This window comes from Gekko japonicus, unplaced genomic scaffold, assembly GCF_001447785.1.
Source record: "Gekko japonicus isolate JY-2015 unplaced genomic scaffold, Gekko_japonicus_V1.1 scaffold4, whole genome shotgun sequence".
Classification (NCBI taxonomy): Eukaryota; Metazoa; Chordata; class Lepidosauria; order Squamata; family Gekkonidae; genus Gekko; species Gekko japonicus.
Genome location: NW_015165234.1, coordinates 2207872 through 2223831, shown reverse-complemented (window position 1 = coordinate 2223831; position 15960 = coordinate 2207872). Strand labels below are relative to the sequence as shown.

The window sequence follows — 15960 nt, the reverse complement described above, 5'->3', positions numbered from 1 at the left end:
ACCTAGGAAGAATATTCCCTCTGGGTCTCCCCTCATACCCCATTTGAACTCTTTTCACTTTCAGACAAAGAAGAGGAGTAGGTTTTTATGTCCCGCTTTTCTCTACCTTTGTTGTTCAGTCGCACAGTCGAGTCTGACTCTTTGCGACCCCATGGACCAGATCACGCCAGGCCCTCCTATCTTCCGCCGTCCTCTGAAGCTTGCTCAATTTCATGTTCGTTGCATCTATGACACTGTCTAACCATCTCATCCTTTGCCGTCCCCGTCTTCTTTGACCTTCAGTCTTTCCCAGCATCAGGGTCTTCTCCAGTGAGCGCTCCCTTCTCATTTGGTGGCCAAAGTATTTGAACTTCAGTTTCATTATCTGGCCTTCCAGGGAACAGTCAGGGTTGATTTCTTTGAGGATTGACTGATTTGATCTTCTTGCAGTCCAAGGGACTCTCAAGAGTCTTCTCCAGCACCATTCTTCTCTACCTTCTCTACCTTAAGAAGTCTCAAAGCGGCTTACAATCACATTCCTTTCTTCTCCCCACAACAGGCAATTTGAGGTAGGTCAGAATCAGAATCATTTTATTGTATGTGGCCATAGGCCTTCACAATATCAAACACTCTAAGAGAGTTTGTGCATAACATATAATTTTTAAAAAATCAACCTCTATAAAACGTATAAAACCTGTTAAAACTACCTCAACCTATAATATTTAAATCCAATAAGACCTTTTAAGAAAACTCACTTAGTTGCAATGGTACTATTTGATTTCTTTGCTCTAATTTTTCTCGCAGCCAAGGCAAAGAGAGCCAATCTTGAAAAGATGAAGGGGTCCTCATCTGAGGCCATCTTATCATAATCAGACAGGGGGTATAGGGCTGTCAATATCTTTGCTAAAAAAAATCTGTCCCTAGGTTCTACATATAAAGGACAGGCCAGAATATAATGGGGAAGGTTTTTCACTGACTGTCCACATATGCAGATACGTTGGTCTACTGGGGTTTTCTTATAGTGACTAGCTAACATCTCCGAAGGCATCGTTTGAAAACGCACTGAGGTAAGGGACCTACTGAGATTATACCAGGTTATGTTGTTTAAGTAAGAGGCTCTGGAATGATCCTTTTTAATTATTTTAAACCTAGATTGGGTTTTTTAGAGCATCCTCTCTAAACATCCATTCGCGTAGGTTAGTGTTGTTCCCTGTATGTTGTAGCAGGTCATCTGGAATAGTGTATCTAGTAATGATATAAGTAAAAAATTCAGGGCAAGCTTTATCTTTGTCATTCAGTAGATGGTAACTAAGTTTACTGAATGCGTCTGGACTTTTTAGGTGAATTTTTTCCAGAATTTTAAAATCATCAAGTGGGTTCGAACCCTCACTGATGGAAGTCTCAGTTCAGCTCATAACAGGGCAGCTGGTGTTCCTTTCGGAAGTGCCAGGATACGTCTCATAAATAGGTTTTGAAGTGTCTCTTAACCTAAGAAGTAAATGATCTTTCCATCCCCATATCTCGATGCCATACAGTAACTTAGAAATTATTTTACTAACAAAAAGTTTCAGCACTGGGTCTATAAGAAAACCTCCCCTGGAGTAGTAGAATCTCATTACAACGTGTGAGGTAGGTGGAGCTGAGAGAGTTCTAAGAGAACAGTGACTCGCCCAACCTCACCCAGCAGGCTTCATGTGGACCATCAAACCTGGTGCTCCAGATTAGAGTCCACAGCTCTTAAATGCTACACCATGCTGGCTCTCAAAAACACACATGATGCTAAATTTTCTGTTTCTATCAACCCCCAGTGGCACCCTGCTCAACAGGTCAACAGGTCTCAAGGGCCCCCAGAAGTTTCAAAGGGCCCCCTTAGCCCTTCCTTTTGGCAGCCTATAAGAAAACCCATCCTTACTAATGTTACCTTGTGGGATTCCACTATTCATCACCTGGGGTTCAACCACCTGAATTGTGTCATCTTCCAGGTAGAAATATATTTTACAATGTCTTATTCTGTACAGCTCTTGGTTTTTCTCAGGAACTTCTTCATCAAAATAAGCATCAAAAGACAATACCTGTAGAGAGAGCACAAATTCAACAAAATCAACACACAGTGTGTTATAAGCAAAGAATTTAACTTAAGGAAGGCAGTATAAATCCACAGGCTAAAATGGAGGCGAGGAGAACACTGTAAGCTGCTTTGGGTCTCCGTTGGGTAGAAAGGGGTGGTATAAATGAAGCAAATAAACAAACAAGCATTCAGGGCTGGAGGTTTGGATTTCAGTCTGGTGCTTTAGCTGGCTGAGCTGCATGTTCACATAGAGGATTTAAAATGGTTGCTTCTTAAATAGGTCTACAAAGTGAACGCAGAATCAACATGGACTGGATTTTTCTTCCAGATTCTCGAACAACATTAGTACTTAGCACAAATCGCACGAGCATGTGAAAGCAGTCTAAGAATTGCAAAACTTCATGTTCGTATATGCACTCAAAACAACAAAGTCTTGTTGTACCTTAAAGACTAACAACATTATTGACTGGATCTTGTTTTCATCTGTTCTCTGCAATATATTTCTTGGACAGGAGGACCTTCTGGCTTCTCTTTCTAAAATTTCACAAAGCTGATAAAATGAACTATGGCTAATGACAGTTCAGCCACCATATCTGTTAGTCTTTAAAGTGTTACATGATTGTTGTTTTGGATTGTTGTTTTGGATATGTCTACTCCTCTGGAATACGTTCGTTTATTTAACTGATTACACACACACACACTATAGTAAACAAAGGAACTAGTAAAAATACAGAGAGTTCATGCAGAAAGGCCACAAAATAATATTCAATCTGTATCAAACATATGTCTAAAATTGCTAAAAACATGTTACTGTGCAAGTGTATAATGCAATCTATAATGTTAGCGATGAAAGAGAAGAATGCTATTTAAGCACCACCTGCTGGCTTGATTAATCCAGTATGAAGGGGCAGCCATGCCTTCCTGTTGCTAGTAGGCAAATGCTATTTTGCACTCATCAAAACAAACAATCCTGTTACCAGGTTTGGGGTTTTAGTGGCATTGAAGACCTCAAACATGAGTTCCACTAGGCTTCTTTAACACCCCTCTTATTATCTAACCCCCAACCTGTATTCCAGTACTGGTAGTATTTAAAAAGCATTTAAAGGTTTTCCAAAATGATTTCCCATTTTATTTACTGAATTTCTGATCCATCCTATACCAAATAACAATATGTTATTATTATGGCTATTGTTGTCAATGTTCCCTCTAAGCTGCGGAGTCTCATGAGCAAAAATTCTCTGTGAGCTCCTGGCATTCAAGTTGTGAGCGAGCGATTTGGCTACTGCGTAAATTAGTCTGCTCTGGAGCCCTCCTTCCTGAGCTGAGGCAAAAATATGTGAGCTGGAGGTTAAAAAACTGTGAGCTAGCTCACACTAACTCAGCTTAGAGGGAACACTGATTGTTGTCATGAATAGACTTAGAATTTGCATCTAGATGCTTTACAATTAGAACATGGGGGAAACAAAGCAAACACCTACAATCTAAAAGACACAAGTACATGGGGAGGGGGAGCTAAAAGTTCTCCAAAAGAAATAAAAGATCAACAATGATATGACAAATCTGGAAAAACCTGAAGAAAATGAATCCCGAGGAAAAAAGAACAAAAGAGGGCACTTAAAAAAAAGGGAAATGGTTTAGCTTATCCTCAGCCTCCAAAAGCAGACTAAGTAAAAAAGACTTAACAATGTTTGTGAAAGGTTCCATGGGAATAACTGTAGTCACATAGCGTTTTTTTACAAACTGCTCGAAGTACTTCATGTATGTTATCTCACTGCTTTGCACAGCAGACCAGTTTTATTCCAATATAAGACTGAGAAATCATGGCTTGCCTAAGGCCACCCAGTGAAGTGCCTGACTGTCCAGAAACATGTGTACTGTACTACTGCCTTTCCTTTCTTGGAGGAAGGGTAGGATTTTTTAAAAATGGGATAGGTTCTGATACCGATGGGTCTGCAGATTCTAAGGATGGGATCCAACATCACACCCTCCAACGTGATTTCAAATTACAAGTAAATGATCAGGAAATGGCCAAAGATCTTTGTAAAAGTCAAAGAGAAAAATATAAAACCAGATGGACAGAACCTTGGGAGCTGTGTGGCACGTTCTTCTCTTTATGGTGTTTAACTCATCTGATAATGCAAAGATGTGCATCCCTGGTCTTTTCCTGTTTTCCTCCCAACATGAGCTTTTGAAATGTAAGGTAAAGGTAAAGGTTCCCTTGCTCGAAAGCCAGTCAAATCCGACTCTAGGGTTGCGGTGCTCATCTCCGTTTCAAAGCCGAAGAGCCAACGCTGTCCGAAGACGTTTCCGTGGTCATGTGGCCGGCATGACTAAACACCAAGGCGCGCGGAACGCTGTTACCTTCCCACCGAAGTGGTATCTATTTATCTACTTGCAATTTCTTGCTTTCGAACTGCTAGGTTGGCAGGAACTGGAACTAGAGACAGGAGCTCACTCCGTCTTGTGGCACCCGGGTCTCGAAATGCTGAACTACTGACCTTCCACAGCCTGCAGTTCAGCGTCTTAACCACTTGAGCCACCGCAGCTTGAAATGTACACAGGGGATATATAACATCAGATGCTGTACTAAGGCAGCATCCCTTGGCATGCACGTTTAATTTGGCAGTTACTCCCACAGGACATCCTGCTACTTACTTCTAAGTAAACATTTACAGGATCATGTTGCATGCACAGCAGGTAGGAAGAGTGTCCTGCTTTTCCTGCTGAAAGGATGCCAAAGTTCTCTGCCAGCAAGATAGAAAGATAATGGCTAAAGGGGCTGGAGAAGCCCCTAATAAATGGTAAAGTCTCATCTGAACCTGCCCTTAATAAACATTTAATTTTCTAGTTAGATAAGCTGCACATAAGCACTGATTGCACAACTCAACATTACAAATAGCAAACAGGAACAGTCATAAATTTCAATAAAAGAATTTTCAAATTAGCAAGGAAATGGACACTGCAGATTATACCATCTGATAAAAATCACTGAATTTATGGGATTTTGGTATTTCTTTTGGTAGCAAGCTGTCACCATCTGCCTGTTGTTTGGCATATTTGTGTGATAATGTTTATCCACTCTCTTGTAAAAAATAATTTTAGCAGAAGTTGTACATCAAGAAGACAGGATACGGGTGGGGAGGGGGGAACCTAGAATGGAGATTAGCCAAATCCAGCAGGGCACTCTGGAAATTGCATTGTGTTTGGCTTGTGTGGACAGTATAATTTGATGAACAAATTTTATGAGAAACATTCTCAAGCTTGAATTGTCCCATATGTGACTTCACTATTGAACAACCTAATCTACAGTCCAGTTAGGTAATTGTATTTGGATTTATGCTAATTGTGCTCCTTTGGTTTTCATGGGCTGGGAAATTATTTAAATACAAGTCCTTTGGCTGAACTGACTCATGCATCATGGTGCAAACATTACATTCTTGTAGCAAGTGTCATAAGGAAAGAACAACATTTAAAAGAACTGTTAAAAACAACATACGTGCATTCTTCTCTATTTAGCTTATTTAAATATTCTACATTTTCAGGATACTCACAAACAGGAGGAAAAGACAGTTCTAAGCCACAGACTTGAAAATGCTGAAATACTAAACCTCAAATAGAAAGTATTTTTAGATGCCGTATGTAACAACTGCACAATACCTGCAATACCTGAAAAAGTACTATTAAACAATAGCAACGCTTGCTACTTATTGCGCATGACCGGGTGGGTTTATAGAACCTTATGCTACAATAACACTGTTATAGTCTTAAGGTACCAAAAAGACTCTTTTTGTTTTAGCTACATCAGATTTTTTTAAGTACTGAAAGCACCTCATTGTCTGTATAATTTTCACAGAAAACACCGTGTTGAAATAATAAACACAATATTCACATGTACTTATAGCTAAATATATTTGCTTTTTATACACAACATCAACTCTAGTGTATTCTAAACACTTTCAAACTACAAGAGCTGTGGTTCCAGAAAAATGTATGCCTGAAGATTTGTTCGAAACACACAGGTTATGCCCGGAAGGCGTGTTGCTAGGCCTGCTTGCTAGCTGAATCACCTCATGGGAAAATACATCTACTAGGCTTGCTTACTAAGCTGAATCATCACAGTGAGAAATACAAGCTGCCTGCTAGCTTTACCTGATGGATCATCACTTGGGAAATATACAATAGGTTGCTGCATTGTTCGGTACAAATAACCGTACATTGGTATTTATCCTCCATCAGGAAGAAGACAGTTGGACTCTTCATGTTATATAACTTAGTTTGAAAGTGTTTGAAATGTGATGTTGTCGTTTGAAAGTGTTTACAATACACTAGAGTTGATGTTATGTATAAAAAGCAGGGCTTTTTTGTAGAAAAAGCCCAGCAGGAACTCATTAGCATAATAGGCCACACCCAACAGCAGGAACTCATTAGCATATTAGGCCACACCCCTGACAGCGCAACTCATTGGCATATTAGGCCACACCCCCATGTTACCAGAAGTGTGGTCATCCAGCCACACCCACCTTTTGCTTCTTATTCTGTTTACCTTGTTTGTTGTCAAAACCCAGGGCTTTTTTGTAGCAGGGACTCCTTTGCATGTTAGGCCACACACCCCTAATGTAGCCAATCCTAAAGAGTTTCTGCTGTTGGGTGTGGCCTATTATGCTAATGAGTTCCTGCTGGGCGTGGCAAACTTGGGAGCCAGCCGGAACTCCGTTCCTGTGCGTTCCTGCCGGAAAATAGCCCTGATAAAAAGCAAATATATTTAGCTATAAGTACATGTGAATATTGTGTTTATTATTTCAGCACGGTGTTTTCTGTGTTTATCTAACTTAGCCGTGTTCCCTGTGTGCTTGTTGTATAATTTTCACAGCAGTCCTGGAAAATATGTCATTGTTATTACCTTTATACTGCAAATGTTGGGCTGAGGCTGAGAAACAATAGCTTAAAGTCCTACTAATTTATTAATGGTTATGATGAGATCGGGACACTACTCTGCATTGACTTACTTAGATAGGTCATATCATTAGTGGAGTGGTCTTCAAATTTCCAGATCCAGGACCCACCTCTTAGTGCCCAGGCAGCAGCATATGAACCATTGAGAATGAATAACATGGGGAGGTGCCATGGCTTAGTGGCAAAACATCTGCTTTGTATGCAGAAGGTCCCAGGTTCAATCCCTGGCATCTCCAGTGGAAATGATCAGGGAGCAGGTGAGCTTGCAGCAGAGAAAGATTGCACCAGCTGGCTCAGCTGGTGTAGGCGCAGTGAGGCCACCACTGCCAAGCCGAGTCCCCCACCTCTGCTGCAAGCAAGGCTCGTGGCTTGAGTGGCATTTCAAAAGGGGAGCCAAGCCCATGTTTAAAAGGGGGGGCCGAGTCCTCTTACTCATCTATCTGAGTCGGGGGGGAGGGAATCTATGACTCTCTCTCTTTTGTATTTTGTAATTTTATCTTTATTTTATTTTAATTTTTTTATTTTGCATTTTAAAAAAATTATTTATTTTTCGGCCAAGGAAAAAGAAAATGAGACTGAAGCTTCCCTGAACGTGCCCGAGGTCATTTTGGAAACCCCACGTGCATCTTACATTTTAAAATGTTTTCTGAATTTTTTTGAATCCCCCCTGCATGGGGCAGCACTTATCCTTGGGGGGAGGCATTGACATCAAATGCCCCCCGTGGCTATGGCTCTGTGACAAGACATCATGTGGTATCTCAGCCATGTGACAAGAAATCACATTACTTTGCAGACATGTGATAAGAAGTGGAGTTGTGATCTGTGTCAAAGCCAGAAGTGGCTTTCTGCAAACTATGCAAAACTGAATTATTCATCAGAGCTTTTCTACACAGGCAATAGTTACACTGTACTAAATAAGTCATAAAGTTACTTAGATAAGTTATTAGGGACTGTATGCTACTGTGTTTAGCTTACTGAAACCAGAATCCTACTATGTAATTTTTGTATCATTTAATGTGTCATGCTAATACTTATGTTTACGCTTTATTTCAGTTCTGTTTGTAGATTTCTGGTTGGTTCTACAACCCTAATCCTATTGTATTGTTTACTGAATACTATCGATTGTACTGACTCACTCTGTGTATTGTATGGAGATAGATCAAGAGAGGTAGCCCTGTTAGTCTGTCTGTAGCAGTAGAAAAGAACAATACTCCATTAGCACCTTAAAGACTAACAAAATATGTGGCAGGGTAGGAGCTTTCATGAGTCACTGAAGAAGTATCTGAAGAAGTGAGCAGTGACTCATGAAAGCTCATACTTTGCCACATATTTTGTTAGTCTTTTAGGTGCTAATGGACTCTTGCTCTTTTCTACTGTGTATTGTGTTGTATTGACTCATCCTGCCTTGAGTCAAGTGAGAAAGGTGGACTATGAATGACATAATTTTTTTTTAAAGTACCAAGAGATGACAAGAAACACAGGACAAGCACTAAGAGATGTACTGCTGTGACAACAAGTCAGCACAAGCAACTTCAGAAACTTCCTTCCCAGCAAAACCTCTCCCTTTCCTTCTCTTTATGCTCAACCAGCATATCCAAGTGCACAGGATATTGGAGGCCTCACTGATGGCAGTAGGCCATGGCCATAATATGTCAAGTGGAGAAAGACAGATAGCAAAAGACAGGGTTTTTTTTTTGGGGGGGGGGGTCAGTCTCTGAACCTACATGTGATACAAACGAATCCTATCTACCACTGACAGTGTGATCCTAAGAGAGTTATACCGTTCCAAATCCATTGAAATTAACTGGCATAGAAGGAAGCATCTCTGTTTAGGATTGCACTATGAGTAACTCTGCCTCACCATCCTACTGCTCCTCAGAGTGTGATCAAAGACAATCAGGCAGCATGGAACTCTTTGCTCCTTATGAATGCACACAACCAGCCAGTTTTTCCAAATAGTTTCTGGTGGCACCAGCAGTATGAGCTCCATACGGTACATATAAACAAAGGCAGCAGATCTCCAAAAAGGCTGGATGAAACCCAGTAAGAAAAGTAAAACTCACCTTCCATCCAAAATACTTTGGAAAGGACTGGATATAACCAGTGTTCCCTCTAAGCTAAGTTAGTGTGAGCTAGCTCACCGTTTTTTAGCCTCCAGCTCACACATTTTTGTCTTCGCTCAGGAAGGAGGGCTACAGAGCAAACTGATTTATGCAGTAGCCAAATCGCTCACTCACAACCAGTGTTCCCTCTAAGCTGAGTTAGTGTGAGCTAGCTCACAATTTTTTAGCCTCCAGCTCACACATTTATGTCTTAGCTCACGAAGGATAGCTCCAGAGCAGACTCATTTATGCAGTAGCCAAATCACTCACTCACAACTTTAATACCAGTAGCTCAAAAAGTAGAATTTTTGCTCACAAGACTCCACAGCTTAGAGGGAACATTGCTCACAACTTTAATGCCACTAGCTCACAAAGTAGAATTTGTGCTCACGAGACTCCACAGCTTAGAGGGAGCCTTGGATATAACCCAAACAAAAACTTAAACACATAGAGATGTCAACATACCTGTTTATCAAATGCTACCCATGAAGGTGCATCACTTCCAACACCTCTAGGGAAAACACTATACTTAGGTTTCAGCTTTTGTCCAGGCAAAGGTTCGCCTCCTATTCCAGGTTTGTCTTCTCCCACCAACATAGAAACTTTATTGCAGTAACTCCAGTGTTGAGATTTATGGAACTTTTCTTTTTCCTAGCTGCAATCAAGATTAAAGAATTGCTGTTTTCAGAAAGAAAAAAAGTCAGAGCATTTACAGAAATGGCAACTGCAAAATAAAAAACTTCTAAAGTCTGTAGAATAGTGTTGAACATGACAAGATAACCATACAAAGTTAAACAGATATTGTTTTCAAAATGACAATAAATCAATTCTAGATGCTGTATGTGCCAAATGTTTAGCCATTTGCCTGACTCGGCTGCAATGATATCATACCCCCGTAGTGAATGATTCCAGTTACTTTGAGCACGGTCTACAAAACACATTGTTGAACTAATTTCCTTGGTGTTCAAACAGAACACCACTGAAATGAATGGGATTGCACATTTTGATAAAAAGAGTGGAAACAAATACATAATATCCTGTCACAGATACAGGCCTGAAAAAGGAGGTATCTATGAGGTTAAGTGAAATTAGAATGGGGGAATACCAGTGAATACCATTTAAGGTAAGACCATATAAGGTAAGACTGCATTATGTTAAGACTATAATCACAATAGCAAAAGTAGAAGCAACTTCATCATACTAGCAAAGAGGAGAGTTGTGCTAAAGGTAAACCTGAAAGGAATCAAAGCAAATTGTACAGTTTCTTCACCACCCACTTCCTCTTCGCAGACTCTTCACTAACTTCGTTCTGATACTTTAGTGGAACTGGCAAACAACTCTAACAGATTTTCCCTCTTTGCTGAGCACCCCCTCCCCATTTCTATGTCTTTAAAAGGGAGGGGGGAACAGTGCAGCTATCCCCATCTTCAGCAGTAAAGCAAACATCCTGACCCTTACATGTGAACTAGATATTGCAGTATCACCTTTGAACTGGGACATGCAGGACTGTTCCATGGTGGTAAACAATGGACAAGATGGGCTCACCTCATCCTCTTGATACCCCTTCAGTTAAAATTCAGAGAAAGAAGAGGCATGGAACACAGAAGGACCTAAAAGTTGCATCAGGAGGGCAATTCCCAAATGGAGTGTTGAACATACCCTCTGGCACACCCTACTAGATGCACTTGTAACATCCAACTTCCTTACATATTTTTTAATTTGTCTTATAATGACTTTAGCTTCTGTATTCTTAATCATACCATTTGTTATTCCTAGGGATTTCATTTTCTTTTCCAATAGTCCCATTGGCTATAATGTTTATCTGCCTGGAGAAGCCCAAGTAGAGAAGATCCTCTCTCAGATTTTAAAAACTTTACTTTGAAGAGAAATGCTTTAATCCAAGCCCTAGCTGCCAGCGATAATTCACGTAGTTCCGCTCTCAGTGCTGTGCCTGAGACATATCTAGGAGCAGTCCATAAGTGCTGGGAAAAGTCATACTGGATGGAATCCATTTTTTTCAGAAGTGGCCTGAATTCAAATTTCCACACCATACAGGGTATAGGGAACTGTGTGTTTAATAGAAGGGTTATCTGTGTGTTTAATAGAAGGGTTATGTTCAGGATTGCACTATTAAAAGTATTATTTAATCAAGTCAACAAGTGAGGTGCAGGTGCTGCCAACCATCTTTTAAGAATCGTGCCAGATGGTAAGTATTGACAGCAGAAGAACCAGATGATGGGCAGGGCTGCCAACTCTGGTTTGGGAAATGCCTGCAGATTTGGGGACAGTACTCTGGGAAGGGACTTCTCCTAGACTGTATGGTACACTACAGAGTAAGCCCTCCAAAACTGCCATTTTCTCCATGGAAGCTGATCTCTGTTGTCTGGAGATCAATTGTAGTTCCAGGAGAACTCCAGCCCCCACCTGGAAGATGTCAACTCTAGCTAGAGTTGCCAACCACCAGGTGAGGCCTGGGGGTCTTCCAGAATTGCGACTGATCTCTAGACTACAGTGGTCATTTCCCCTCAAGAAAATGGCTCCTTTCGAGGGTGGACTCTGTGGCATTATACCACAAGGCCAACCCCCAAATCTCCAGGAATTTCCCAACCTAAAGCTTGCAGCCCTAATAATGGAGGGAAAGCACTGGGCAGCATCTCAGCCATCACCTGATTTTGGGTGTGCTTCGTGGAAACCTCACAGTTTCAGAATGCCCAAGGGACTTCTTTTGCTTCATTTGGGCATGCTCATCTTGCATTAGGCTGTAGCATCCATTACTAAATTGAATCAGCATGTAGATTATGCTTACAAAATGAGGGGCTGTTTTCCTAAGGAATCACGTCTTCAATTTCTTCCTGTTAATACATTTGGGATAGTAGTGATCAGTACTAGGTTGATGTTTGGTGAAGCAGGCCTAACATTCCCAAAGATCAGGTTACCCAAGTAGCAGCAGTACATTTGCTGGAGAAAGAAAACTCTATCCCATTTTGCTCTTCTTGAGCCTGTTCACAGTGGGCTTCATGACAATGAAACTAGCAGTCTTCTCGTTACAGAAGTATTGTTTCTCTGTAAAACACATGAGCAAAACCTATCCTCTGCAAAACACATGAGCAGTTTTTATCCAATAGGAATCAGTGGTAAATGGCTGTCAAGCTAACAACTCATCACTAGGTGCCTGCAGTATCGAATGTACAGTACAATCCTGTGCTGAGTTACTCCAGTCTAAACTCATTGTAATGAATGGGCTTAGACTGGAGTAACTTTATATAGGATCACTGGAAAACATCTAACGTTTCTTTTAGCATATGGTACATTCAGCTTGGCAAAAAAAAGCTAATATAATAACTGAGATAAAACTGGGGAAAATAGCAGTTTTCTTTTTAAAGCTGCTTCCCATAAAGGAGTGGCAGATGATATCTAACACTCAAAACTGAAGAATGAGTGCAAAACAGGGGAGCCATTTGATATAGCTAGTAGTTTAAATCCGGCACTAACTGACTGGTATAATTTTATTACCCTGGAAAACCTTCTTATATCATTCAGCTGTTACTTCACAAGAGTCACTCCTGAACCTGGAACTGTCCTTAAAGATTTCTAGCGATAGCCTTTACATTAATAGAAAAAATCAATTCAAAAACCTTATCTATATTTATGGTATGCAAAGCCATTAGAAATGTCTAAACCCAACTATGCCTATAGAGTGGAATCACTACATCATAACTACATTTCAAATTGATAGCTATGCATATGGTTTTGTTTCCAAGGGACCACTCTGAAATGTTTCACTGCAGTATATACAGAAGAATAATGTCAAGGGAGACAGCGGGTGGTTAGGTTATAACTGGGACAAAGTAAAGGTGAAATAAAGAAAGTATTTAATTGATTGCTTATAACCTATACTTCAAAGAAATATACCAAGACTGTTGGCAACTGTTGATCCACTAGGGGAAAAAAATCAGAAACAACAGCACTGTAAATACCTTCCTATTATGACCACAACCAAATTGCCACAAAGGAGTGAGCAAGCTTCTGAGTTCTCTAGAACCATTTATTAGGCTGGATGGTCAGTACAAAAAACGGGGGGGGGGGGGAGGAGAGAGAGAGAGATTTCAGTGTATGATGGAATTTGTAGCCTTCTTGAAATAAAGTCCAGAAGGTTTTGCATATCTAATATATATGAAGGAATATGTGTGAGATGAACTGGCAGGGTAAGGAAGAGCTCTGCCTGTGATGATGGAGCAAACCATGAAACATGCTTAGACAGCACTGGACCAAATAAACTGTAGATCTAACTCAGGTCCCGGTCACACTGGCGGGAAAAGCCACGTCGGAAGTGTGGCTTCTTAGAGCCGCACCAAAGGAAAGCATGGCATCGGGATCAGACACTTCCCCCGAGCTGCCGCACATATTCTGTCCGGCGCGATCACATGGCCAGGGGAAGCAAGGCAAAGACCGGCAAGCCGAGGCTGCTGGAGTATTCGTGTGCATGCGCAGTCCGGCAGTCGCGCATGCGCAGTCCGGCAGTCCCTCAAATAACATGGGCTGCCGGCGCATCCGCGATCCCATGCCCGGCCTTGCTGCGGATCTTCCGGTAGGTACTACATTTTCCCTAGTACCTTTTTGATCCACGTTTTCGGCTGGAAGGGACGGTTGGGGGCGCGACGCTTGCCAGATGTTGGCATCTGATCGCAACCCGTCCACTTCGTGGGGCAAATCCTCCCGTGTGACCGGAGCCTCAATAAATCTAACTCGATGTAAGGCAGTTCTTTATGTAAGAGGGGAAGTCTTAGGCAATGAGATGTTATATAAGAAAGATAATTCCAGATAGGTAGCTGTGTTAGGTGGGGTAACAGCAATATCTCATTTGGGCCTGTCTTTGTCCTTGACTGAAAAGAGCAGGGTACGAGCTTTCATGAGTCACTGCTCACTTCTTCAGATGTCTTTGACTCTTTCTGGATACCTTTCTGGCCTTGTCAAACTTTATTTGCTTTCAGTAAAAATACTTTTGCCTAACAAATGAATGCTTCATTGGTGCCCCTGATGAAGTGAGCGCTGACTCACAAATGCTTATTCTGGAATAATTTGTGTTTAGCTTTAAAAAGCCACTGGTCTGCTGTTTTATATAAGAAAAGGATGTCACATGGGAGGAGCTGGGTGCTGAAGAAAGGGCTATGTAGGAGTAGGGTTGCCAGCTCTGGGTTCGAAAATACCTGGAGACTTTAGGAGAGGGCGGGGGTTTGGGGAGGGGAGGGGCCTCAGCATGACAGGATGCCATAGAGTCCACTCTTCAAAGCAGCCATTTTCCCCAGGGGAGCTGATCTCTGTCATCTGGAGATCAGTTGTAAAAGCGGGAGATCCACAGGCCCCACCTGGAGGCTGGCAACCCTATGTAGGAGACTTAAAAGGACAGTGCTGACTGCCCATCAAACACCTGATGATTGCCAACTCAGCCCAGGTTTGTGGAACTCACAAGTCTCCCCGAACCAGCTTTTGAGAATCTGTTTGTTGGGTCAGCTCAGGAATCTGAGAATGTGGAGCATGTGAGAATGGAGAGGCAAAGAGGAGGAAGTTTTTTAAGGACTGGGTTTTATATGGACTGCTACCCTGTATTCGTGGAGCTGCGGTGGCTCAAGTGGTTAAGACGCTGAACTGCAGGCTGTGGAAGGTCAGTAGTTCAGCAGTTCAAGACCCGGGTTGCCGCAAGACGGAGTGAGCGCCCATCTCTAGCTCCAGCTCCTGCCAACCTAGCAGTTCGAAAGCAAGAAATTGCAAGTAGATAAATAGGTACCACTTTGGTGGGAAGGTAACAGCGTTCCGTGCGCCTTGGTATTTAGTCATGCCGGCCACATGACCACGGAAACGTCTTCGGACAGCGCTGGCTCTTCGGCTTTGAAACGGAGATGAGCACCGCAACCCTAGAGTCGGATTCGACTGGCTTTCGAGCAAGGAAACCTTTACCTTTACGTTTTACCCTGTATTCAGACTCAGCTTCCAGATGGAGGATAACAGCAGGACAAGGGGGGTGCTGTGCAAATCCGGGGGTGGGCACTGGGCACAGAAGCTTGGGCAACCCCTGGACAGCGATGGAGACCAAAGTGGAGCCACTTACATTCCTGTTGAAGGAGTTTCCAGGCAGGAGCGGTAGCGCCATGGTGGCGCCGGTGCCGCCCGCCTCGAGGCTGGTGTTGCTGCCCGAACCCGGCCGGCCGCCCTCCGCGCTACCAAGGCCCAAGGAAGCGCCGGCGCGCTGTTAGGAGTTCCGTTGCCTGGAGACTCCCGTTGACATCATAGAGGGCGGCTGCCGGGAAGGTTGAGTTCGCTTCGCCCCTGCTTTTTACTGCCCCCTGCAGGCACACGGCGCTCCGTACAAGCTAAGCGAGCCTGCCCCCATTGGGATCGGCGCACCTTTCCGCCGATCCCTTCGCCGTCTCCCCAGCACTAACGGCACGTTTTTAATCTGCCCCTCGATATTTCTGATCGTCCGTGTGCGAACAGAGTTAGGAAACCTCTCCGTGTGCACTTTTAAGCCCCTCCGACTTAACACAACTTTCAAATATCTCCCCTTTCCCGGTAAATAATAGGATATTCCCGCAGACGCATGACAGGCAGCACGCAAACTACTTAAGTGTAAGGATAGATTTCTGGATCAGTATGCATGATGGTGATGTACGTCTACAGATACCTCTTCGGCTCACCCATGATTCTCTCGGCATGGACCCCAACTGTTACCTTTGCTAGTCAATTACTACAAACCTTAACGTCTCCCTCGCGAAATCCAACCTGCATGCCTGTTTGACTTTGAACTCTCCTGTACTGCAAATTGATCCTGACAAGACTTCCATGAGCCTGACCAAAGGCCTG

The 15960-nt window shown here is 42.5% G+C and overlaps 1 protein-coding gene across 1 annotated transcript in view; it reads right to left on the bottom strand.

Annotated features, from left to right (window-relative positions):
• Positions 1-15250, bottom strand: part of EFHC2 (EF-hand domain (C-terminal) containing 2) — a 74253-nt gene extending 59003 nt beyond the window's left edge. Inside the window, exons 1-3 of the mRNA XM_015409801.1 lie at positions 15191-15250; positions 9568-9753; positions 1901-2051 (exon numbers count right to left, since the gene is read on the bottom strand). Coding sequence (XP_015265287.1) covers positions 1901-2051; positions 9568-9753; positions 15191-15250 — 397 coding nt within the window. The remainder of the gene's footprint in view (positions 1-1900; positions 2052-9567; positions 9754-15190) is intronic.
• Positions 15251-15960: the final 710 nt, after the last annotated feature.